We start from the raw sequence: 25,846 nt of genomic DNA, 5'->3' as shown, positions 1-25,846 counted from the left end.
TAAATAATTAATAAATTAATGGGATGTATGTAACTAGAAAGATTCAAAGAAGACGGGAAAAGCTCACCGCATGAAAAGGAATTTCTATTTTAAACTAAAACCGAATAAAAATTAACATTTTAAAATTATTTAAAAAAAAAAATGAATTTGAACTAAAATACACGCTTAACGAAGTATTTGTTTATAATTTGTATCATATAATAAAAAGAAACTGTTTATTATTTGAAATCAAACTTTTTTAACCCTTAATTTTCTACTTTTCCTAATTAAATTAAAACATTCCATTTAATCGATTTTATTAATAATCATAATTTCTTTTATTTTCTAGGTAAATCAATACTTAAATCAGCAACTATATAAGAAACAGTAGCCCAAACCGCCGTACATTTATCCAAATCATCCGAATTTAAAGCATCCATTGTATCAGCATCTGTGTGATGATACCAAAAGTATTTCTCATTCTTATTCAGTAAAGCAGCCGTTGGGACGTCGGTTTTATCCCATATAGAAATATCGGAACCGACGCTATCTCCGCGTTTTAATTGAGTCGCATTGATCGGTTTAAGAAGCTTTAAAATTTCCTGGAGAATGCAAGCAGCGTCGTTGGAGCCGCGAAATTCAAGACCGAGCGGGGTGAAAGTACCCTCATCCGATTCCATTAACAAGGTTAATTTATCATTTTCTGATTGATGGCGTTTAAAGTACGCTTCGGCGCCGATTAAACCCTCTTCTTCAGCTGTCCATAAAATAGATCTAAAACGAAAATTAAATAATTAGGATTGAAATACGAAAAAATTTTATAATTTTTAGAATTAAGGAATGGTTCAGGTATAACAATTTTTTTTTATACAGGTGTCTCACGTAACTGGTTCGTTAGAACTTTTTTAGGTTCCAGTATTCGTACAGTTTTGAAATTTTGGTAGTAAGGGTTGTTCAGTCAGAACTTTCGATCTAAAATATTTTCAAGATGGCTGCCACTTCCGGTCTACCGGAAGTAGACCATAACTTCGTTATTTTAAATGGAATGCTATAGTTTTTATTACACCTTTTAATTGTACGTAAAAAAATATGTTGACTTTCATAAAAGTTATTGGTACCTAACGTTTTTCGTTTTCGAGTTATTTTGATTTTAAGATTTTTTTGGCAAATTTCACCATGCTCTTTAAAACCCTATATCCCAGCCAACGTTCTTTCAAAAAAGCTCTAAATTGGCACGATTACTCTTCCGATGCTGTCAAATAGATTGTCATATATTGTATCAGAATATCTTATACAGGATGGTCAACAATTGAATTACCGTTTCTACATATTCAATGGGGAGAAAGTCGAAAATTTTAAATGGAACACCCCATTTTTTATTAGCCTACACGAAAGGGAATTTAATTCTCTACAATTTATCTATAAACATTCCTATACCTATTTATTGTAGTTTCTCTTATATTCGTAAATTTATCAAAACATGCAGGAAACCGTTTGTATTTTTATTAGAAGGCCATGACATTTTGACAGTTTTTTGTTTAATTTATTTATATTATTATTTGTACTATTAACTACGATTGATAATCTTTTAGTTTACTAGCTTGTACTTACCAACAAAAGCAACCAGAAGATCAAATAAATTAAACTATTAAAACAAAAAGTTAATGATAAAAATTAGATTTCAATAAAAATATAAATTTATAATATAAATTTGTTATAAAATTGAATTTGGAAATGCAATGAAACACGGTAAAATATTTATTTCGTTGTCTTCATCACTGGTGACCGGAAATATGCGATTTCTTTTTTCTCGATATATCCAGAACTAAGAAATTTTTCCTTGTGATGGGCGTTAGGTTTGTTAAGCATCTCTCATTAAGTGTTCGACACGTCCTGTCCAAAAGTTTATTACATTCGCCATCAATACAAAATAAATTTCAAATATCGGCGTTGGAATACCATGATTTTTTTACCATGATGTTCAATGACTTACACCCGTCGTCAAATGTAACTAATGATAACAATAATACAAACATGGACCAAAAACTGTCAAAAATCCATAGCTTTCTAATAAAAAGCCTGGATTTCGTGCATGTTTTAATAAATTTCGCAATATGAGGCAAACTACAATAAATAGGTATGAGAATGTTTATAGATAATTTGTAGAGAATTAAATTCTCTTCCTGATTGGCTAAAAAAATATGGGGCGTTCCATTTAAAATTTTCGACTTTCTCGCCATTGAATATGGAGAAACAGTAATTCAATTTATGACCAGCCTGTATAAGATACTCGGATACAACAAATGACAATCTATTTGACAACATCTGAAGAGTAATCGTGCCAACGTAGATCTTTTTTGAATGAACGTAGGCTGAGATATGAAGTTTTAAAGAGCATGTTGAAATTTACCAAAAAAAAGCTTAAAACCAAAATAACTCGAAAATGAAAAACGCTAGGTACCAATAACTTTTATCAAAATCAACCTATTTTTTTACGTACAATTAAACGGTGTAATAAAAACTATAGCATTCCATTTAAAATAGCGAAGTTATGGTCTACTTCCGGTAGACCAAAAGTGGCGGCCATCTTGAAAATATTTTAGATCGAAAGTTCCGAATGAACAACCCATGCTACCAAAATTTCAAATCTCTACAAATAGTGGAACCTGAAAAAGTTCTAACGAACCAGTTACGTGAGACACCTGTATAAAGATAATACTTTTAACTATCTTTCAAAGTTTATACCTAATTCAATATTAATCTAATTAATGATTTCTAAAACCCCATTTCTACCCACCACAACCCCTGAATGTCTTTGCGCTCAAACCAAGGACAAAACTGAGGACGCGGTCAGAAAATCTGTTATTGCTGGGACAAAATTAAGTGCTTCATACGCACAAGACATATTTTAAAGCTGAAAATGGGAAAGGCTGTGGTAGTATAGATAGAGGATATGTCTCAAAAACGAATACCAGCTAATGGAAATAGTATCAAGCAGATGGCATTAAGTATCTACAACCACAAGGTCCGTTGAGTAAATATACTGTATAAGGTTATCCAACTCCCTAGGAACGTATCCCCCCGCAAAGGCCTTGCTGTGACGTCATTGACAGAATTGACATTTCTATGTTTTTATTTATACAGAGAATTTCACTTACGAAGCAATACACAAAAGTATATTTCCATAGAAACCAAAGCGTACCTACTTACTTTGTCTATGTCCAAGTACAGTAGAATCTAACAGGACTGCTACATCCATTGTTGTGACAACCTGCCCGCAAACTACGTTACACCATTTTCCACGCCCAGCTGTTGTTATGGTCTATGCGTTTGCTGTGTATTTTTAAAGGTTATATCCTAGACATATTCATATTATTTTTGAAGTTTTATGTTTTTAGACGTATTAATGTCTATCATATAACTTCTAAAAACACAGACAGTTACCAGGCGTGGCAAATAGTGTGACATAGAGTGCGGGCAACCAACCCGTAGTAGACTACCAAAATACAATGGATGTCGCAGTCCTGTTAGATTCTACTGTCCTTGACACAGAATATAATATTAAGTACTGTCCTTGGTCCAGGGGGCGAATGGCCCCGTGGTAAGCTCTCGGGCTACCACGCCGGCGTCCTGGGTTCGATTCCCAGTGAACACACGCCGAGTCGCCTCCCCGTCCTTCGGAGGGGACGTTAAGCCGTCGGTCCCGGCAACCAGTCTGACATCTCTGGTTGTCGTCAGATACATGTGTAGTTGGAGGTTGTGAACGTAAAAACGGGTTGAAAGCGCGTCTGCGCTCTTTGAGCGGTACTCAGCCATGCACCCAAGTTTCTGGGCGTTGGAGTACCAGCCCGGCTTGGGGGTCGTCTTCAAATTGCTGGGCGTTGGAGTACCAGCCCGGCTGAAGGCGAGGCGAGAAACGGTATCAGCCTAATCGGATGCCATCTTCGAACATCTTTCACTCCTCCAAATAGACCTACACATGGCCGAAGTAAACCGTGAGGATGTACAAAGAGACCGTTGGGGCCCAAGTGCTTTAGTTATACCACCTGTGGTTTAACCAACCTCACATGAAACTACATACACATACATGTCCTTGGTCCATGTCCATATAATTTGACATTACAGTAAAACCTCGATGTAACGGATCAATACTAGAAACGCAGTGTTAGTTTTACATAGTAACAGTGCTAGTGTAAAACTAGAACTAACACTAGACCTACAATTAGAAAGTTTCGGGTTTAACCGGCTAAACCCAAATGTTTCTATTTCTAGGTCTAGTGTTAATTCTAGTTTTTAATTATTATACAGCGTTAAACCAAGAACTAGCATCATTCTTGTTTAGCATTCTTTAGATACGTGCGGCTAAACTCAAATAATTCTAGGTCTAGTTGCTAGTGTTAAACTAGAACTAGAAAGTTACAGGTTTTTACGAGACTTAGAACTAGAATCATTCGGGTATCTAAATCTCTATCTTTAGAGACGCTAAACCCAAATGATTATGTTCTAGGTATAGTGTTAGTTCTACATAGTAGCAATGCTAGTGTAAAACTAGAACTAACACTAGACCTAGAACTAGAAAGCTTCGGGTTTAGCTGTGCGTCTCAAGACAGCTAAACCCGAATGATTCTAGTTCTAAGTCTTGTGTTAGTTCTAGTGATAGTGTGTTATTACATTATTACATTACGCGGTAAATTGTTGTCTACTTTTACTGAAATAAAAGTAGGGTTTAGCCGTATTGAGAGACATGCGGCTAAACCCGAATGTTTCTAGTTCCAGGTCTAGTGTTAGTTGTAAATATTGTTTAGCGTTAGATTGAGGTATATTTTTATTGAAAGAAAAGAAGAACTAACACTAAACCTAGAACCAGAAACATTCGGGTTTAGTCCTGCGTCTCTTAAGACAACATTCACGCTTAGAATATCTCTAGTATTAGTTATAGTTTTAACTCTTTATTTCTTGAGTTTAATAACACTTGTTTAGTGTTTAAATAATTATTAATACAAATATTATTATTATATTAATATTATATTTTATACAGGGTCATCCACGACGACCGTCCATTAGAACTTTAAAGGGTTCTGGCCAAAATACAAATTTGAAAATTCAGATTTAAGTATTATCAATTGCGTTCTCTTCGACTAAAATATTTTCAAATATCTAACACTACCGATTATACCGGAAGTCGCCACCTACTTTATTTTTTTAAATGGAACACCCTGTATATTTTTACATATTTGGATTTGTCTGTTTTCAAGGTTTATGAATGACTTTACTTTTTGCAAATTGATTCTGCCGCTCTCGAGTTATTCGAATTTTTCTAGAAAAATCTGCTCCAGCAGACATTTGTTCAAAAAATCAGAGAACACTCGATTTTTGAGATATCAATTTAGGATTCAGAACATGCTTAAGCAACATGATGGAGTATGTTTTGGTGCCAAGTACGGCTGTCTAGAACGTTTGGTCACTTTACTATGGCACGTTACCTTTTCGAAACTTGGAAGTACCATAACTTCATTTCTTTATAACTTATAAGTATCTTATAACTAATACTCAACGGACTTTGCTACAACCAGATTAAAGAAATTCTATCATAAATGTCAGCCCAGAAAAGAACCAAATTTGAATTTTCTGCAAGTATGGAATGGATGAATGGATTTTTACAAAGACGCGCTACATTGTATAAAGATTAAGGATGAAATTGGATCAAGAATTTCCAGCAAAAATAGCTAAAATAATTGAAAATGGAAAATCAGGTATGGAATATGGAGGATCCTATAAAACGGTCAGTTTGTTTAAAACAGCCAAAGACCGCGTAACTTTTTTATTTTGCTCTAATGTGTCACTGGACCAAGGAATTATTGCAACCTTTAAGACCTATTATGTAAAGCAAGCATTTTAATAGATCGTAGATCAATTCATTAATGATAAAAATTTAACAGTTATAAATATGGACAGGATTAACACTATCCGAATTGAAATCGTTAACTTTGAACGCATATTGGAGCCCTTTGGTCAGAATGTGTAAAAAATAAAAATCATGTTCAATATTCTAACATAATAGCGTTAGGTCATGAAATAGGCGTCGAAGGATTCAATGATATAATATTTGCAGATACCGATGACTTTCTAGTGGATTTAATCACATTTGCACATAAATATCGTATCTTTATTTACGCGAATTTTTTGGGAACGTATCTGTTGCGTAAAAACAGAATTGAGTGTATTTCTTCTTGAATATTGACAATAGGGTTAAGATCTGGAATAGTTGTACACGATCCAAAAGTCTAGAATCTAGTGCGGTATGCTTCGAATCATTATCCTCTTGAAAGATAAAATCTCGTAAACATCCCAATTTTTCTGAACATTGCATATTTTTTTTCAAAATGTTTATACACCCATTCGCAGTCAATATTCCGTCTATAAAATGAAGATTTCGGACTCCTCCGCTGAAAATCATCACCAAACTTCCACCACGCTTGAACGTAACTATCAGATTATGTGGATATAGGCTCTTGTTTTTCTCTGATCAAATTCTTACTCGTCCAGTCGATATTTTTATATTGAGTTTAGTCTTATCTGTGAAAATTACCATTTGCCAGAATAGCCAACCAAATAAATGAGAATGTGTTTTCGAAATGTTACTATTTTTATTGTTTAAGGATGTCATCTGCTTCCTGCTCTTAATAACTTAACGATAAGTCTTCAATTTTTGCAAAGAGAATACTAATCGATTAGAATACGACATCAGCACATTAATTTATTACGGTAAATTCTCGATATGGGAAAACATCTATACTGAAATGGTTCAAGTAAGAAAAGAATGAATAAAATCTACTGGCAGAAAATTAAATTCTGCTTTCAGAACACTTAATACCGCTGGAAGATGACTAGATAGTACTAATGGAAGTCTAGATAGCGTTTGCAGAAGACTACTTCTTGTTTGTACAAGACAAAATCGCCACAAAATAGTCTCGCCTGTGAAAATTAACATTTTTCAGAATAACCAACCAAATAAATGGAAAGTATTTTCGAAATGTTACTGTTCTTATTGTTTAAGGGTATTAGTTCTGTGGGAGCATGTGCGCATATGAGATAATAATTAAAGAATTTTCCTTTGAACCTTGGCGTGCATAATCGAGGATTGTATGCCTTGAGGCTTTTTTTAAAGGAAGCCTATGCTCAGTGTGTGCAGATGGGCTGCTACAGCTACAATAGATTGTAAGATTTCGCTTTTTAGATCTTCTCCATATCATCTCTTGAGATGGAAGGGCGATGACGTCAAGAGCATATTTGTTAGTATTACTTCCACTTAGACAAATTTTTACACACTCTTTACTTCATTGGTGTCTTACAGCAAAAGTATCAATCATAATAGCAACGTTTCTTCACATTTCTTAATATTTGTGCCTCACGATTTATTCTGCCATTTTCCACAGAGTATCTTTTGGACACTGAAAATTTTCCAACAACAAGAAATATATCTATAGAAATAGATGGTAGAGACTGAATGGATGACTATACAGAGGAATTTGCCCAAGAAGACGACAAAATATATTTACTCAGGTAACTCATTGTTAAATTAATTGATAAAAATCTAAAATGAGTTTAGAAAAAATGAAGTGATAAACACAGATCTCATTTCTAATACAAACACCTATTGTACACTTTCATATCATAACCTAAATTTCAAGTAGTTGCGAGAAAAAAGAATTGTATTCTATAAATAAAAAAGAATATTACCTTAAAGTTCTTTTAGGTCGCAAATTCAATTTTTTCAAAACTGCCAATGCTCCCCATGAAAGAAACGCACCACCAGCATCATCAAGCGCCCCTTGTCCAACATCCCAACTATCGATATGTCCCGAAACAACAACTGATTTATCAGGAAAAGTGTTCCCCGTTATATCCGCAATAACATTCCTCGACTGTGAATCAGGAAGTAATTTCGCCCCCATTTCCAATTTAATCGTTAGTTTACTTCCTCTTGCTTGCATCCGCGCTAACATATGCGCATCTTCTACGGTTATAGCGGCTGCAGGAATCTTTGGCACACCCGGTTGGTAATCTTGCATCCCCGTATGCGGGGTGTACAACGAATATGGCGTTATCGAACGAATTAAAGTTGCAACTGCGCCATATTTAACGGCTTTTGAAGCGGCCAATGAGCGGTATTTGACAGTTTTTGGGTAGGATAAGTAGGTTTGGTTGAAAACGACGATTTTTCCGCTAACCTATAAGGAAACAAATTAAAGATCGAGTTGTAGAGTTAGTTAAAAAAATTACTTTTGGTCCTATTTGATCTAATTCTTCAAAACTATTCACAACGATTGCTTCGGCTAAAATCCCGCCAGGAGGAGTTCCAACTGAATAACCAAGTCCTAGAATAGCCAGTTTTTGACGACGTGGTGTGATTAAAAACGCAGATTCACTTCCTCTAGAAATTAAAACAAAATTAATATTAAAAAAATCTTTTTGTTTAATTAAAGTAAAATACCTAACCCAATGTGGAATTGTCACATTTTCCCCTTTAACCCCATCCAAATCAAACCTATTCAACTTATCTAACATATAATCAATGGAATTCTCTAAATTTTGCGTCCCAGCCATACGAAAGCCAAACCGATCAACAAATTTACTAATCTCATTATAAACAAATCCTTTCCACTTCCCATCGGTTAATTCATAAATAATTTTTTTAGTAATATCGCGATACGATTGAATTTCTTTCTTTAAATCATCCGACACGTTACAATTCATAACATTAGCATTTTCAATGTCCAACTTTGACCTTTCGCCATCATCATCATCGACTCCGATTATTTGTTTAGTAACAATGAAAAGAATCGTAATAATTATCGTTAACCGCATCGCTCGCGTTTTCACACCACAAACAACTCGACTTGTACTACTTGTACTAAACGCATTTGTTTACCGTTCGTTGGAAGAAAATACGGAAATGAGATTTGGAGGGATTTAGATCGAGCGTGGTGGGAGTTAAACGCATTTTATCGAGAAATTGTTGACTATTATTTAACATGAAAAATGATTGAATAAAATAAGATTAACCTAAAATTGAACATCAAGTAAAATTGACGTTTATTTATTACACAGCCCAACACAATTTTTTTTCTTACACCATTACGTCTAATTTATGTCGTTTTTCATGCTAATTTCGAAATTAATTTTAAATTTGTTCCATCAGGTTAGGATTTTCAAAAAAAATATTAAATAGCTTTTAAAAGTACATTTTTTTTACTGAATTTTAAAGCGATTTTTATACCGGAAATTTCATATAACTCGCAATATATGAATACAGTAACCATAGTGACGAAACTACTAACTACTAAGTTTCGCTTCGAAAAAAGTGATGTCCTTATGATAACCCTGAGGTTTCGGCCGTCTTAAGAGGCGCACGGCTAACGCGAATGTTTCTGGTTTTAGGTCAAATGTTAGTTCTACTTTCGTTTAATATAAATTTAATATACCCACAATCTATCGCTAAACAACAATTAAAACTAACACTAGACCTAGAACTAGAAAGTATTGGAATACCCAAATGTTTCTAGTTCTAGCTCTAGTGTTAGTTCTAATGATAGTACTTCTGTAAAACTAATTAGTTCTAGTGTAAAACTAGAATTAACACAAGAACTAGCACTAGAATCATTCGGGTTTAGCCGTCTTGAAAGACGTGCGGCTAAACCCGAATGTTTCTAGTTCTCGGTCTAGTGTTAGTTCTAATGATAGTACTAGTATAAAACTAGTTAGTTCTAGTGTAAAACCAGTTAGTTCTAGTGTAAAACTAGAATTAACACTAGACTGAGAACTAGAAACATTTGGGTTTAACCGTGCGTCTCTCAAGACGACTAAACCCGAATGATTCTAGGTCTAGTGTTAGTTCTAATGATAGTGCTAGTGTAAAACCAAAACTAACACAAGACCTAGAACTAGAAACATTCGGGTTTAGCCGCACGTCTGTCAAGACGGCTAAACCTGAATGATTCTAGTTGTAGGTCTTGTGTTAGTTCTAGTGATAGTGTACAACTAGAGCTAACACCATGCACCAGTCACTCGTATTAATGAAGTGGGGAACATACGTTTAATTCTGGATACTGTCACTTATAGCGTTGTTTTCGATTACAGAACCCATTTTGGCCATTTTTTGAGTTGTCAGTTTGACTGGTTTGGCCAGGTTTGACATAGTAATATTTTTGATTGCATGTTTGTATTGTGTATAGAGGAAGAGTTGCTAGCGATTTGAAGAAAGAGCGATTTGTTATTGTTGCTTTATAATAAGTACTTCGATTGATGTTATAATCAGCCATGGGGAAGCAGCATTGGATAAATACAATAAAATTAACCCTTCCTCTGTAAACCTGGGTATTTCCTGTCCGACCTACAACTGTTTAGGCAAATAATTTCCTCATTTCATATAAAAAATATGTATGCAAAAATTAATTTTTCGATAATTTTATGATTGATTTATCAAGTTGAAGGTTTCGAACATTATCATGAATTGTTTATAAAAATTTGTGAGTGCATTAACAGTATGAAAAAACGGCCGAACCCGAAAGACCCATCTTTACAGACAGAAGGTGCTAAAAAACCGTTTACAGACGAAGGGTTATAAGGAAACGATGTGGAATAAATAATATTAAAAAAATTAAAGAATAAAGTCTTTGTTATTCATTTAAAGACTTTTTAATACACCCTGTACCAAATAATAACTTAATACCTAGTCATGCTTTTTCGATGTTTTCTTTTTTGGAAAACATTGTAAACGACAAAATTTAAATGTGTTTAAAATTTTGAACAGTTTGTAAAGTTTTGTCGCCGAGCAATGTTTTCGTCAAAAAAACATCGACAAAACTTTCAAATAACAAATTTAATTTATATTTCCCGCCTGCCTATAATTTCAGCGCTGTAGGTGACAGTATCCAAAACTAATTGCGCATTTCAATCAAACATTTATAGTTGCCTATCTATATAACAAATATATTATATCTAATCTATGGCTAACACTAAACCGAGAACTAGAAACATTCGGATTTAGCCGTCTTGAAAGAAGTGCGGCTAAACCCGACTGATTCTAGTTCTAGGTATAGTGTTAATTCTACATAGTAACAGTGCTATAGTCTGTTTTTAAACTAGGAGCATTTTAAATTTCTCAGCAGATTGACCTTGCACCTGATTGGTTGAATGCGAGGAAGGTTCACACACAGGCAATTTTGAATTTGACGGTTAGGTTATTGATCATTCGACAGTTTCAGTTTTTGTAAAATTATATTTTAAGATAAACACATTCATAACTTCAATGTTAATTTGTATGTTTAGTATTGACGATAACAAACAAAAATAAATACTCTAATAAGTAATAAAATAAATAATAATAATTATTAATTTAAATTTACCGCTAAAAAATCTAGTGATATTTTCTGGTGATATTTCCTAGTGTAAATCTGACTTTCGGATTCACTCCTGCTATACTCTGTTTTTAAACCAGGAGGAGTAAACGCGAAAGTCAGATTTACACTAGGAAAAATCACCAGAAAATATCACTAGATATTTTGGCGGTAAATTTAAATTAATAATTAAACATACAAATTAACATTGAAGTTATGAGTGTATTTATTTCAAAATATAATAAAGAAGGGTTTAAGAACACAAAATTTACAATAATGACACGAAACTGTCGAATTGTCAATAACCTAACCTTCAAATTCAAAATTGCCTGCGTGTGAACCTTCCTCGCATTCAACCAATCACGTGCAAGGTCAATCTGGTGACAAATTTAAAATACTCCTCCGGGTTTAAAAACAGAGTATAATTGCCAAAGAATACTTCATGGTATAATTAATATTTGTAAACAAAACTAACCTTACCTAACATTCCTTCACGCTATAATTGACATTAGACAAGAAAACTTCACGCTATAATTGCCATTACTAATTTCCAAAGAATACTTCATGGTATAATTAATGTTTGTAAACAAAACTAACCTTACCTCACATTCCTTCACGCTATAATTGACATTACAAAAGAAAACTTCACGCTATAATTGCCATTACTAATTGCCAAAGAAAACTTCATGGTATAATTAATGTTTGTAAACAAAACTAACCTTACCGAACATTCCTTCACGCTATAATTGACATTACAAAAGAAAACTTCACGCTATAATTGCCATTACTAATTGCCAAAGAAAACTTCATGGTATAATTAATGTTTGTAAACAAAACTAACCTTACCTAACATTCAGCGTCTGAAGACACAGGGCTAAACCCGAAACTTAAAAATATACAACTTAGCGCTGAATAACAATTAAAACTAGAACTAACACTTGCACTAGAACTATATTCTGTTTTTAAACCAGGAGGAGTAAACGCGAAAGTCAGATTTACACTGGAAAAAATCACCAGAAAATATCTCTAGATATTTTGGCGGTAAATTTAAATTAATAATTATTATTTATTTATTTACTTATTATTGTATTTATTTTCGTTTGTTATCGTCAACACTATACATACAAATTAACATTGAAGTTATGAGTGTATTTATTTCAAAATATAATAAAAAGGGTTTAAGAACACAAAATATACAGTAATGACACGAAAATGTCGAATTATCAATTACCTAACCTTCAAATTCAAAATTGCCTGTGTGTGAACCTTCCTCGCATTCAACCAATCACGTGCAAGGTCAATCTGGTGACAAATTTGAAATACTCCTCCTGGTTTAAAAACAGAGTATAGTTTAAAAACAGACTATAGTGTAAAACTAGAACTAATACTAGACCTAGAACTAGAAACATTCGGATTTAGCCGTACGTATTTCAAGACGGCTACATCCGAATGATTCTAGTTCTAGGTATTGTGTTAGTTCTAGTGGCAGTGCAAGTGTAAAATTAAATCTAATACCGTTTTTATTAAACTAGAAGTAGAACTAACACTAAACCTAGAACTAGAATCATTCGGGTTTAGCCGCACGTCTCTCAAGACGGCTAAACCTGAATGTTCTAAGTCTAGTGTTAGTTGTAATGATAGTGCTAGTGTAAAACCAGAACTAATACAAGACCTAGAACTAGAATCATTCAGGTTTAGCCGTTTTGACACACGTATGGCTAAACCGGAATGTTTCTAGGTCTAGTGTTAGTTCTAATGATAGTACTAGTATAAAACTAGTTAGTTCTAGTGTAAAACTAGAATTAACACAAGACCTAGCACTAGAATCATTCGGGTTTAGCCGTCTTGAAAGATGTGCGGCTAAACCCGAATGTTTCTAGGTCTAGTGTTAGTTCTAATGATAGCACTAGTGTAAAACTAGTTATTTCTAGTGTAAAACTAGAATTAACACTAGACCGAGAATTAGAAAAATTCGGGTTTAGCCATCTTGAAAGACGTGCGGCCCGAGTGTTTCTAGTTCTAGTGTTAGTTCTAATGATAGTACTAGTGTAAAATTAATTAGTTCTAGTGTAAAACTAGAACTAACACAAAACCTAGCACTAGAATCATTCGGGTTTAGCCGTCTTGAAAGACGTGCGGCTAAACCCGAATGTTTCTAGGTCTGGTGTTAGTTCTAGTTTTACTCTAGCAGTATCACTAGAACTAACACAAGACCTAGAACTAGAATCATTCGGGTTTAGCCGTCTTGAGAAACGTGCGGCTAAATTCGAATATTTCTAGTTCTCGGTTTAGTGCAAAACTAGAAGTAACACTAGACCGAGAACTAGAATCATTCGGGTTTAGCCGTCTTGAAAGACGTGCGGCTAAATCCGAATGTTTCCAGTTTTAGGTCTAGTGTTAGTTCTAGTTTTAATTGTTATTTAGCGTTAGGTTGTGGTATATTTTTATTGAACGAAAAGCAAACCCAGAAACATTCGGGTTTAGCCGTGCGTCTCTCAAGACGGCTAAACCAGAATGATGAACTAATGTCTAGTGTTAGTTCTAGTTACCAAGACTTATAGGTGAATACTAATTAAATACTAGCATCTAGATTTCAAGGAGGGAAGCTGTTAGTTTTAGGCACACACATTTCTATGTATCGTAGTCGCCAGAAAGAACTGTCACAATATTTTTCAACCAAAGAATGTCCTTTATTTTGCAATAATGTCGATGACTTGATACTGGTCATCAACATAACCCAGAATTTTCTTGATACAGGAAACGTTTATCTATCCATCCCGGTTGTCCACGCAGGCCATATGGAGGAAACTTATGAAAATATGACTCGTCTTCTCAACAAAACTAATTACAAAGTCTACAAATCGTCGGCTTATTGTTAGTAACAAAACCACGTAACTCCGTTTTTACAGAAGACAGAAAAAACTGATTTTTTTTACATTGACAGTCCTAGTTAAATGCTTGTTATTTTAAGCATTTGAACGGATACGTGTATTTCAATACACGCGAAGTTTTCGGAATTGGTAGATTTAATAATTTGTTGCATAATTACATCAAAATCTTATTTTTGGTAAAAATTGGATTTATGTAGTTTTCTTACTAAGCCGTCGAAATGGTATATCAGCGGTGACCTCAAAGTTGAAACAATTCTACTCGGTTTACAACTGGGGTACACAAAACAGTGCTGGGACAGTCGATCGAGAAATTCCTATTACATTGTTAAAGATTCGGGCTCAGTATACTCCTGGACAAAAGAATATACTTCATAAGGCATTAGTGTATACCCACCTGAACAGTGAAATGTTGGCAAATTATTGTTGGACATTGAAAACATATTAAAATAGCATTATAGCATACAGTTGTCAGAATATATTTGTTTTTATTATTATTATTATTATTATTCCGAATGTAAGAGAAAGTAAAACTGTACATAGTTACTAAAGAAAAATTAAAAAAATGTAAATTTGTTGTCTACTGTTACCTGCTCCATGTTGGTATCGTTACAAATTCAGTTCGAATATTTTCCAATTGAGAAGCTTGCATTGTTTGCACAACATAGTTAATAGCAGCTTCTAATTTCGGTCCAGGTAACCGACTTCCAAAAACATCCAAAAAGCGAACCGTTGAGTTATAAACACCACCTTTTAAATTTCCCTGCATTAATTCTTTCATGATTAAATTTGCAATTGGTTGATAAGATTGAATTTCTGATAATAATTGTGAGGTTAAGTTACAAAATTTTCCTTCATATCGATTGGGATAAGATGGATAAGATTGAAAATTGTTAGAGGGCTGAATATTTGGGGATGGATTTCTTGATGGGGCTTTAAACGGCTCATAATAGGATTGGGGATGAACCGCTTTTTGGAAAATTAAAAGAATTAAAATTGTTTGGAAGAAATGAATCATGTTATGCGTTTTAAGATTCTGTTAAAACTAAATTATTGTATTTAAAACGTGGGCTTTAAAACAATGGATCATAATTTATCGACTTCGTTAAAATATTTCTATAGATACTTTTTTTCAATTGTGTCGTTATATTAATTTAAGTATCTAATTAATTTTCTTTATTAATGAAATCGTCGGCGTTGGAGGATTCTAGTGCCTCGCCTGCTTTGGAACATTATTCAAATCAATTAATTTTTTTTCCATAGGCTGTATAGCATTAAAATTGTAGTGTTGTATAAGATATAACATTATTCAAATCCATTACATACAATAAACAAAACCGTGTAAATAATCACCAGGGCACGGAACTTTTGTAACAAAACGATACGATTTCCCCCCTCCACTCGTACTCAGCGGCGTCCCCAGAAAAAATCTTGATTAAAAGATCACCATACTATTCAGTGGGAAATTAAAATTTCAAGTTAGAAAAAAATTGTGTCAACAAAAATTGTTCCTGAAGCAATTCTTAACAAATATTGTTAAAAAAAATTTTTGATTTAATCAATAATTAAGGAGATAACCTCAAAATAATAATTTTTCCATTTTTATACATAATTACACTTAGACGCTTAATTAATAGAGATGTAAAATTTTTTTATTAAGATAATTGATTCAAAATCGAAATTGAAACAAATTTTATTTAAAACATTTTTTGATAAAAACAATAATCATTGAGATAATTAATTTTCATAGTATACTATTCAGAGGGAAATTAAAATTTTAAGTTAGCAAAAAATTATATTAACAAACACTGTTCCTGAAGTAATTCTAAACAAATTTTGTTAACAACATTTTTTGATTAAATCAACAATAAGGATATAACCTCAAAAATATTAATTTTTGTAGCATACTGTTCAGTGGGAAATTAAAATTTCAAGTTAGAAAAAAATTGTGTTAATAAAAATTGTTCCTGAAACAATTCTAAACAAACTTTGTCAACAATTTTTTTTGATTTAATCAATAATTAAGGAGATAACCTCAAAATAATAATTTTTCTATTTTTATACGTAATCACACTTAGATGCTTAATTAATAGAGATGTAAAATTTTTTTATTAAAATAATTGATTCAAAATCGAAATTGAAACAAATTTTATTTAAAACATTTTTTGATAAAAACAATAATTATTGAGATAATTAATTTCCCTAGTATACTATTCAGAGGGAAATTAAAATTTTAAGTTAGCAAAAAATTTTATTAACAAACACTGTTCCTGAAGTAATTCTAAACAAATTTTGTTAACAACATTTTTTAATTAAATCAACAATAAGGATATAACCTCAAAAATATTAATTTTTGTAGCACACTGTTCAGTGGGAAATTAAAATTTCAAGTTAGAAAAAAATTGTGTCAACAAAAATTGTTCCTGAAGCAATTCTTAACAAATATTGTTAAAAAAATTTTTTGATTTAATCAATAATTAAGGAGATAACCTCAAAATAATCATTTTTCCATTTTTATACATAATTACACTTAGACGCTTAATTAATAGAGATGTAAAAATTTTTTATTAAGATAATTGATTCAAAATCGAAATTGAAACAAATTTTATTTAAAACATTTTTTAATAAAAACAATAATTATTGAAATAATTAATTTTGATAGCATACTATTCAGAGGGAATTTTAAATTTCAAGTTAGCAAAAAATGTTATTAACAAACACTGTTCTTGAAGTAATTCTAAACAAATTTTGTTAACAACATTTTTTGATTAAATCAACAATAAGGATATAACCTCAAAAATATTAATTTTTGTACCACACTGTTCAGTGGGAAATTAAAATTTCAAGTTAGAAAAAAATTGTGTTAACAAAAACTGTTCCTGAAACAATTCTAAACAAACTTTTTCAACAATTTTTTTTGATTTAATCAATAATTAAGGAGATAACCTCAAAATAATAATTTTTCCATTTTTATACATAATTACACCTAGACGCTTAATTAATAGAGATGTAAAATTTTTTTATTAAGATAATTGATTCAAAATCGGAATTGAAACAGATTTTATTTAAAACATTTTTTAATAAAAACAATAATTATTGAGATAATTGATTTTGATAGCATACTATTCAGAGGGAATTTTAAATTTCAAGTTAGCAAAAAATGCTATTAACAAACACTGTTCTTGAAGTAATTCTAAACATATTTTGTTAACAACATTTTTTGATTAAATCAACAATAAGGATATAACCTCAAAAATATTAATTTTTGTAGCATACTGTTCAGTGGGAAATTAAAATTTCAAGTTAGAAAAAAATTGTGTTAATAAAAATTGTTCCTGAAACAATTCTAAACAAACTTTGTCAACAATTTTTTTTGATTTAATCAATAATTAAGGAGATCACTTCAAAATAATAATTTTTCCATTTTTATACATAATTACACTTAGACGCTTAATTAATAGAGATGTAAAATTTTTTTATTAAGATAATTGATTCAAAATCGAAATTGAAACAAATTTTATTTAAAACATTTTTTGATAAAAACAATAATTATTGGGATAATTAATTTTCATAGTATACTATTCAGAGGGAAATTAAAATTTTAAGTTAGCAAAAAATTTTATTAACAAACACTGTTCCTGAAGTAATTCTAAACAAATATTGTTAATAAAAAATTTTGATTTGATCAATAATTAAGAACATATCCTCAAAAAAAAAGTTTATATACAGTATGTCCGTAAAGTAACGGATAAAGGCGATAAAATCATTATAAACGATTTATGGAAAAATTCCTGAAACGGGTCTAAAGATTTAAATTTTTTGCAATTGTTTGGTGTAGAATTTAAATTACTTCCGCCATTTTTAAGTGAGTTATGACGTCATCGGTATTTTTTTCAAATGGCAATCCCCCATTTTTATTACGGAATATGAAAGAAGATTTTTTTCTGAATCTAGTACAGTCAATATTAATGTTGCTTACATAAGAAAATTTTCGAGAAAAATTTCTTTAAAGTTTAATTACTTCAGATTTGTTGACATGATGAAAATAGTAGTAGCCATGAGTAACTATGGTAACTGAACGCGCAGTATAAGAAAAGAACTGGGTTTAATAAAACGGTGCTGGTTCAGAGATATAAACAATAAAATTAAAGCGTAAAAAAAATGTAGGAAAAGTAGAATAAATAAAAGAAGATGATTAAATTACGATTCTTACGTTTAATTTTCACTGCACTAGAGTAATAATTTTAAACGACTTTTTTGATGCGCACAATACTGTAGTCGCGTTAAAAGGCGAGTGTGAGCGCATGCTCTCGTGTTAAGATAACACAGCCCAGTTAAGCGCACGCACATGCGTGTAAATAATTCTGAGGGTGACGCGGCGCGAACATTCCACCCACCAACAAAAGGTGAAATAACCCTTTTTTACAATAATATTTATGAAATATGAATAGTTATTTGACGGTGTGAAGGTTAAAGTTTGAGTGAATAAGCATAACATACGGTGAGTAGACGAAAATAATTAATTAGTTTGACAAGTAAACAAAAAAAACATGTGACTAGATTCGGTTTTGTCTTAAATCGGTAAGGTACAAATCTTCGTGGTTGGACGAGTTAACCTCCCATTTTTGGTTTTAATGGTGATGACTCGGATAACACCATCAATTCCGGGATGAACCTCTTCAATTCTCCCTGTTTCCCATTGAAGTGGGGGTCGCTGTTCATTTCGAATGAGTACCAGATCACCAATAGACGGTGTTGGAGACGAAGCGTTCCATTTTCCTCTTTGTTGAAGTGAGTACAAATATTCAACGTGCCACCTTTTCCAAAAATCTTGTACCATCTTCTGTATCAGTTTCCAGCGATCCAAACGGTTGATCGGTACTTGAGTGACGTCAGGATCTACAACAGAAGCATTAAGGGGTTCCAAACACAAGAAATGTGCTGGAGTTAGTGGTTGAAGATCATTGGGATCTTCAGTCATTGCGGAAAGCGGCCTCGAATTCAATACAGCTTCGATTTGCGTCAGGATGGTATACACTTCCTCAAACGTTAGTTTTTGATCTCCAATAACTTTAATCAAATGGGATTTAACAGATCTTACTCCAGCCTCAGCCAACCCATTAAAATGGGGAGCCCCTGGAGGATGAAATTGCCATGTGAGTTCCAATTTTTGACCGGAAACCTCAGCCATCTCTCGTAATTTGTTGTAGGCGCCCACAAAATTAGTTCCCTGATCTGATAAGATTAACGTACATCGACCTCTTCTGGAGGTAAATCGTCGTAGAGCCGCTATAAATGCTTCAGTAGATAGATCTGAAACTAGTTCTAAATGTATCGCTTTGGTAGACGTACACACAAAGACACAAATATAGGATTTGACAAACCGCGCTCCTCTGGTGCGACTAATGGTGGTATAAATCGGTCCAGCGAAATCGACAGCGACTCTGGAGAACGCCTTCACCTCGGTTACTCTAAATTGAGGCAAATCCGCCATCCTCGGAGCATATGATCGGGGCTTGCATCGAAAACAACGGATACATCGTGATACGACCCGATGAATGACACTTCGAGAAGCGACGATCCAATATTGACGCATTACCAGAGCTTGTAGCGACCGTTGTCCCGGATGAAGGTATTTTTCATGTATATGTTCCACAATTAATTCACTAACACGACTATTTTTAGGTAGAAGTAACGGATGTTTGTGATCGAAGGGGATCATAGCAAATTTTATACGACCACCCACCCTAATCAAACCATCTCTATCAAGAAAAGGTGCTAACTTTCTAAATGATTTATCAGGGATCTTATTCTCGTTAATTGTAGTAAATAATTGTGAAAAATGTTGATGTTGGACATAACGGACAATCGAAGATAAAGATTGTTGGAGCTCAAACGGGGATAATTGGATGGTAAAATAACGGTTTTGTTTGCGGCAGTGAATAATAAAACGTTGAATGTAGGCCATAATCCGTTGGATTTTTGAAAGTGAAGAGAATCTCATGAGGAGAGTGTCTATAAAAGTAAGTTTTGTTTCAATGGTAGTAATTATATTTGATTTTTGTTCATTAATTACTTCTGTGCTTTCACAGGGAATAGATTTAATAGATGGCCAGTATTCCGGAGGATGACAGAGCCAGGAGGGGCCCCTCCACCATAGATCGTGAGCGATTAACTGATCTGGAAAAAGACCTCGAGAGCCACAGTCTGCAAGATTATCGGAAGATGGTATGTATCTCCAATAATCTGAAGGTAAAATTTCTTGGATATATGAGACTCGATTGGCAACGAAAATTTTCCATCTAGTAGGCAATGAAGAAATCCACGCTAGGGTGACTTTGGAATCGGACCACGCGTAAATTACATCGAAAATGATTGTGGTTGATAACATGTCCTTAATAGTTTTAAGAAGATCAACGAGTAGAACAGCGCCACAAAGTTCGAGACGAGGAATAGATATTGTCTTAAGAGGTGCAACTCTAGATTTACCGCAAAGAAAAGAGGTATTAATAGATTGGTTATGACTTTCACAGCGTAAATACGCTACTGCACAATAACCTGATTGCGAGGCGTCACAAAAAAGATGAAGTTGAACGGATTTAGTGTCAGACGGAATCATCAATCGAGGTATTCTTAAATCAGAAATAAAAATAAGACCTTTCTTAAAGATTTCCCAATTTTTAGATATGTAACCAGGAGGACTTTCATCCCATTCAATTTTTAATTGCCACAATTGTTGGATAAATTGTTTAGCCTTTAAGGTGCACGGAGTCAAGAAGCCTAAGGGGTCGTAGACACGAGCGATTTCCGAAAGTATGGAACGTTTTGTGGAAAGGGAATTGCGGGGACAATAGGAAAATTTAAAATCATCTGTTGTGGGATCCCATTGCAGACCCAAAACTTTAATGTAACTGATTTCATCGTAATCCATTGATATTGGACGCTGTAAATCTGTTTCAGATACTTCTTGTAAGACGTGAGTGCAATTACTCGCCCATTTTCTCAATTTAAATCCCCCTCTGTTCAATAGGTCAATCAATTCTCGCTGTAGCTCCAAAGTCTCTTGCACCGATTGAGCTCCTGTGACTATATCGTCAACGTAAATGTTGTTTTTTAGAACGGTTGAAGCCCTCGGAAACTGATCACAATAGATGTTAGATAACTCGACTAGTGTTCGCAAGGCAAGAAAAGGTGCCGATGCCACTCCATAGGTCACAGTATTTAAAATATATTCTTGAATAGGTTCAGTTGAAGAGAATCTCCATAAGATTCGCTGAAAGTTTCTGTCTTCAGGTGAAACAAGAATTTGTCGATACATTTGTTGGATATCGCAGACAAATGCATACTTAAAACATCGAAAAGACGATAAAACTTTTATTATGTCTTGTTGCAATTTATGTCCCACCAAAAGGGTGTCATTTAACGATGTACCATTAGATGTTGGTGCTGATGCGTCAAACACAACTCTAATTTTTGATGAAGGGTTTTCAGAACGAAGCACGCAGTGATGCGGAATGTAGTAGGTTCTATCAGAAGGAGGTTTGAAAGAGTTAGCAAGAGACATGTGGCCTGACTGAAGATAATCTTTCATAAAGTTGATATAATCACTTCTTAACGACGGAGTTTTTAAGAGACGGTTTTCTAAAGACATAAAACGTTTCAACGCTGTCTGGTAGGAATTGCCCAGGACTGGATTTGGTTTCTTAAAAGGCAGAGAAACGATGAATCGACCTGTTGATGTTCGTTTATAATTATTTTTAAAATGATTTTCACATTTATCCTCTTCACACGTTAATAGCGTTCTTTCAGGAATGGATTCCAGTTCCCAGAATCTTTGAATTGAGTTATCAAGCGAATAATCAGTAGTAGATAAACACGTTGACAGTGAGGTCGTGACTGAGAGCGAAGATCTCCCCATTAGAATCCAACCAAATACGGAATTAACTGCAATTGGATGGTTCGGTTCTCCACGAAGACGTCCTTCAGTGATAATTTGAGGAACTAGTTCTGCGCCCAGTAACAAATCCACCGAGTTAAGACTTGAATGGTGCTCTGGAGGGATGTTCAATTGTTGAAGATGAGGATAAAGCGGAACAAGGGACGCAATGGATGGTTGGTCAGAACAAATGCTGGGAGTGATAATAGCGTCAAAGTCAAAGGAAGGTTTCGATGACTGTATAGGTTGGATAGAGCAGGTAACAGAGCCTTTATTACAGATGGATGTCATTGCATTTAATCCCTGGATTTCTAGACAAGAAGTTTGCTTTCGTGGTAGTTGAAGTCGTTTTGATAGATTAGATGTTATAAAATTGGACATACTGCCCGAGTCGATTAATGCTTTGACACGATGTAATTTTCCAAATCGATCCTGAATCTTTACAATAGCAATAGGTAGTAAGATGTTTGGATTACTTTCCTTCATTGATGTCTGAATTGTATTATAAGATGTTCCGACATGAACAGATGGAGAAGTTTGTGTCTTGAAGTGGAGTAATGTGTGGTGATGTTGATTGCAGGTACGACATCTATGAGAAGACGAGCAATTATGAGTAGTGTGTCGTTGACTTAGACAATTTCGACAAAGATTATGATCTCTAGCGATGGATAACCGTTCTCCAGCTGATTTGGATGTAAAATTCGTACAACGGTAAATTGGATGGGCTTCATGACATAAGATACAGTTAGTAGTCGATGAATTAGAATGATGTTCTTCAATCTTCATATTTACTGATTTAGCTCTGATGTTTGATTTTGATGAACTCGGAGATGTGCTGTCACTTGATGTCAATAATACCGATTCTAGGGCCTTTGCTCTTTTTTCTAAGAAATCCACAAGTTGCTTATAAGTTGGAATGTCATATGCTGTATGTTCATCTTCAAAAGTGGTTTTTGTAGGTGTGTTCAGTTTTTGAAGCACGATATTAAATAATAGAAAATCCCACTTATCAACAGGGAAACCCAAATTACGAAAACCTTCAATATTTTCATGGAAGGTATCAATCAAAATTCGAAGACTTTTAGAGGAATCGTCTTTCAGGGGTTTTAAATGAACGATTTCGTTAAAGTATAACGTTGCCAAGTGACGTTTATTCTGGTAGCGGCCTTTTAACGTTTTATATGCTATTTCGTAATTGGCGTCTGTCACAGGAAAACCCTTTAACAGGTTAAACGCTTCGCCACTTAGGGACATGAGAAGATACTGATATTTGGCAATTGAAGAAAGAGATTTGTTTTCGTGAACCATCGTTCGATAAAGATCGAAAAAGGTATGCCATTCTTTATGATTACCACTGAACGTAGGCAATGCTAACTTATTTAATTTCAGAGCAGATATAGATGAGATTTCAGAGGATTCCGTTGAAGGTTGAGGGGACAGTTGATGGAATATCGCCCTTGTAGTGTAGTAAGCAGTATCAGCCTTTAGTCGTATGTCGTCATGAGCCTCAAAGTCCTTCTCTTCAATCAAACCAATAATCGTATTGTGAGTACTTTTGAACTCTTTGTAGATTTCCTCGGCATCTGGAGCTCGTTCAAGAAAAATTTGTTTTTGGATAGGGTCAGACGGGAGTGCTTGACCAAGGGCCATGGTCTCGTTTAAACGATTGTATAGACCGTTGCGACGTAGGGTAAGTTTAACAATCTTGTCTGTCATCACGGGAAAAATCAAATAAAATATCCAAAAGAATTATGGAGAAGAACGAAATTAAAAAAAAGAATTCTCAAAAAAAAAGGTAAATGAAAATAATTTAAATAATCGAAGGGAAAAGAAATTAAATATTTAAATGGTAAGAATTGTCGAAAAATGCGGTGCTAAAAATAGCGTAATCCAGTTTTTGATTTTCCAGATGGCCAACAAAGAGACGTGACCCCGTGGATAAATGCAAAAAAACGCGGATTTAAGACGAAAATTAAATGAAAAATGCGAAAAAATGTAAAAATAACGAGAAATAAATCAAAATTAAACGAAAATTCCGGAAGAATCCGGCTCGAAGGACCAAATGAACGCGCAGTATAAGAAAAGAACTGGGTTTAATAAAACGGTGCTGGTTCAGAGATATAAACAATAAAATTAAAGCGTAAAAAAAATGTAGGAAAAGTAGAATAAATAAAAGAAGATGATTAAATTACGATTCTTACGTTTAATTTTCACTGCACTAGAGTAATAATTTTAAACGACTTTTTTGATGCGCACAATACTGTAGTCGCGTTAAAAGGCGAGTGTGAGCGCATGCTCTCGTGTTAAGATAACACAGCCCAGTTAAGCGCACGCACATGCGTGTAAATAATTCTGAGGGTGACGCGGCGCGAACAGTAACCAATTATTTTAAACAATTTCCCAAGTGTCAAAAACTGATTTAGTAAAGCTTCTTGAAGTGTGGTGGCAAAACGAGCATTGACCCAACTCAACCCTTTAGAATAAACTGAAATAGGAATAGTTGTAATCTGAGCAAAGTGATCAGAGAAAACCTTCAAAACAGCAGCAATTAATTCATCTATATTATGCATCGAGCTTTTATGTTGTATAGACTGAATTGTATTAAAAAAGTCTAAATCAAGATCATTAAAGTCAGGGCTGCTTAGTGGCTGACAAATCAAACTAATATTTAATCCATCAGCTGTTCCGGCTCGAATTACTTCACCATCATCTATAGTACAATGTGGTCGGGCATTATCTTGTTGAACTTTTGATGGGAATCTTTTTGCTACCCTTCGTCCACTTTTCTTTTACAGCTGGAATAACTTTTTTGATAATCATGTCCACATAAATTTGACGAGTAAGTTCAACAGGGGTTAGACTTTTAGAATTTCGTTTTGCTGGTTCTTGAGTTACAATAGGTCATAAGCCTATTTTACCATTAAATTCAGACTTTTTGTTGTAATCATATCTTGGACGAGCCATTGCAGCTTTTTCGGGAAGAAGGTAGCAGTTTGTCTTACTTTTGGTTATGTAAAACCATTTTTCATCAATATGAATAAACTCTAACATTTCTTGCAAATATAGGCTAGGTTCTTGTAACACACAAAGTGTAAATTCTAATCGACGCTTTTTATTGTCATCGGTCAAAACGGGTTTCAATGTACTTGAAATTCTCTTTATGACTCCTTCCTTGAAAATTTTGTGCACTGTTCATAATGACTCGTTAATATTGTTACAAAGACTGCGGATGGTTGATCTTTGTGCTATGGAAACTTCCGAGATTTTTTTTTTTATACCTTCTCTGTCTTTACGTTTCCTTCCAGAATTTCCTTTTTTCTTTGAGTCAACGTTAGCTGTACAAGATCCGACATTATAACCCTGTTTTGCTGTATTCCAAATTTTTGCTTAGGTACGTTTTTCAGCAGATATTGTCGCTGCTCGTTGCTTAAATTAGGTTTTTTCAACGCTCCTTTATTATTTCGTATATTTTCTGATATGATTTTTTTCAATTTTTATACTTGGCGGAGAATATATAAAATTAACTTTTTCTTGACCAAGATTTAGCAATTGACACTGGTTTAAATTTCTACTGTCATGATCAATGAACATGTGTTCTATATAAAAAAATTCATAATTGTACAACTTTTTTTTGTTTGTTCAAT

At 33.6% G+C, this 25,846-nt stretch overlaps 2 protein-coding genes across 3 annotated transcripts; both read right to left on the bottom strand.

The window, feature by feature from the left end:
- Nucleotides 1–279: 279 nt before the first annotated feature.
- Nucleotides 280–15,313, bottom strand: LOC111420732 (carboxypeptidase Q-like). 2 transcript variants are annotated; one of them, XM_071195322.1, is made up of 4 exons: nt 14,857–15,313; nt 8,263–8,413; nt 7,720–8,210; nt 280–753 (listed from the first exon to the last, which is right to left on the bottom strand). In XM_071195322.1, the coding sequence occupies exons 1-4, from the start codon at nt 15,282–15,284 to the stop codon at nt 318–320; spliced, it is 1,506 nt and encodes a 501-aa protein (XP_071051423.1). In that variant the 5' UTR covers nt 15,285–15,313; the 3' UTR covers nt 280–317. The 2 variants fall into 2 exon arrangements, with proteins under 2 accessions (XP_071051423.1, XP_022909542.2); XM_023053774.2 differs by lacking the exon at nt 14,857–15,313 and adding an exon at nt 8,474–8,968.
- Nucleotides 15,314–18,839: 3,526 nt separating this feature from the next.
- LOC139429307 (uncharacterized) lies at nt 18,840–23,852 on the bottom strand. Its single transcript, XM_071194974.1, has one exon. The coding sequence runs from the start codon at nt 23,850–23,852 to the stop codon at nt 18,840–18,842; it is 5,013 nt and encodes a 1,670-aa protein (XP_071051075.1).
- Nucleotides 23,853–25,846: the final 1,994 nt, after the last annotated feature.

This window comes from Onthophagus taurus, chromosome 3, assembly GCF_036711975.1.
Source record: "Onthophagus taurus isolate NC chromosome 3, IU_Otau_3.0, whole genome shotgun sequence".
Lineage (NCBI taxonomy): Eukaryota > Metazoa > Arthropoda > Insecta > Coleoptera > Scarabaeidae > Onthophagus > Onthophagus taurus.
The sequence above is the reverse complement of the archived record's forward strand: the minus strand, read 5'-3'. Positions and strand labels throughout refer to the sequence as shown.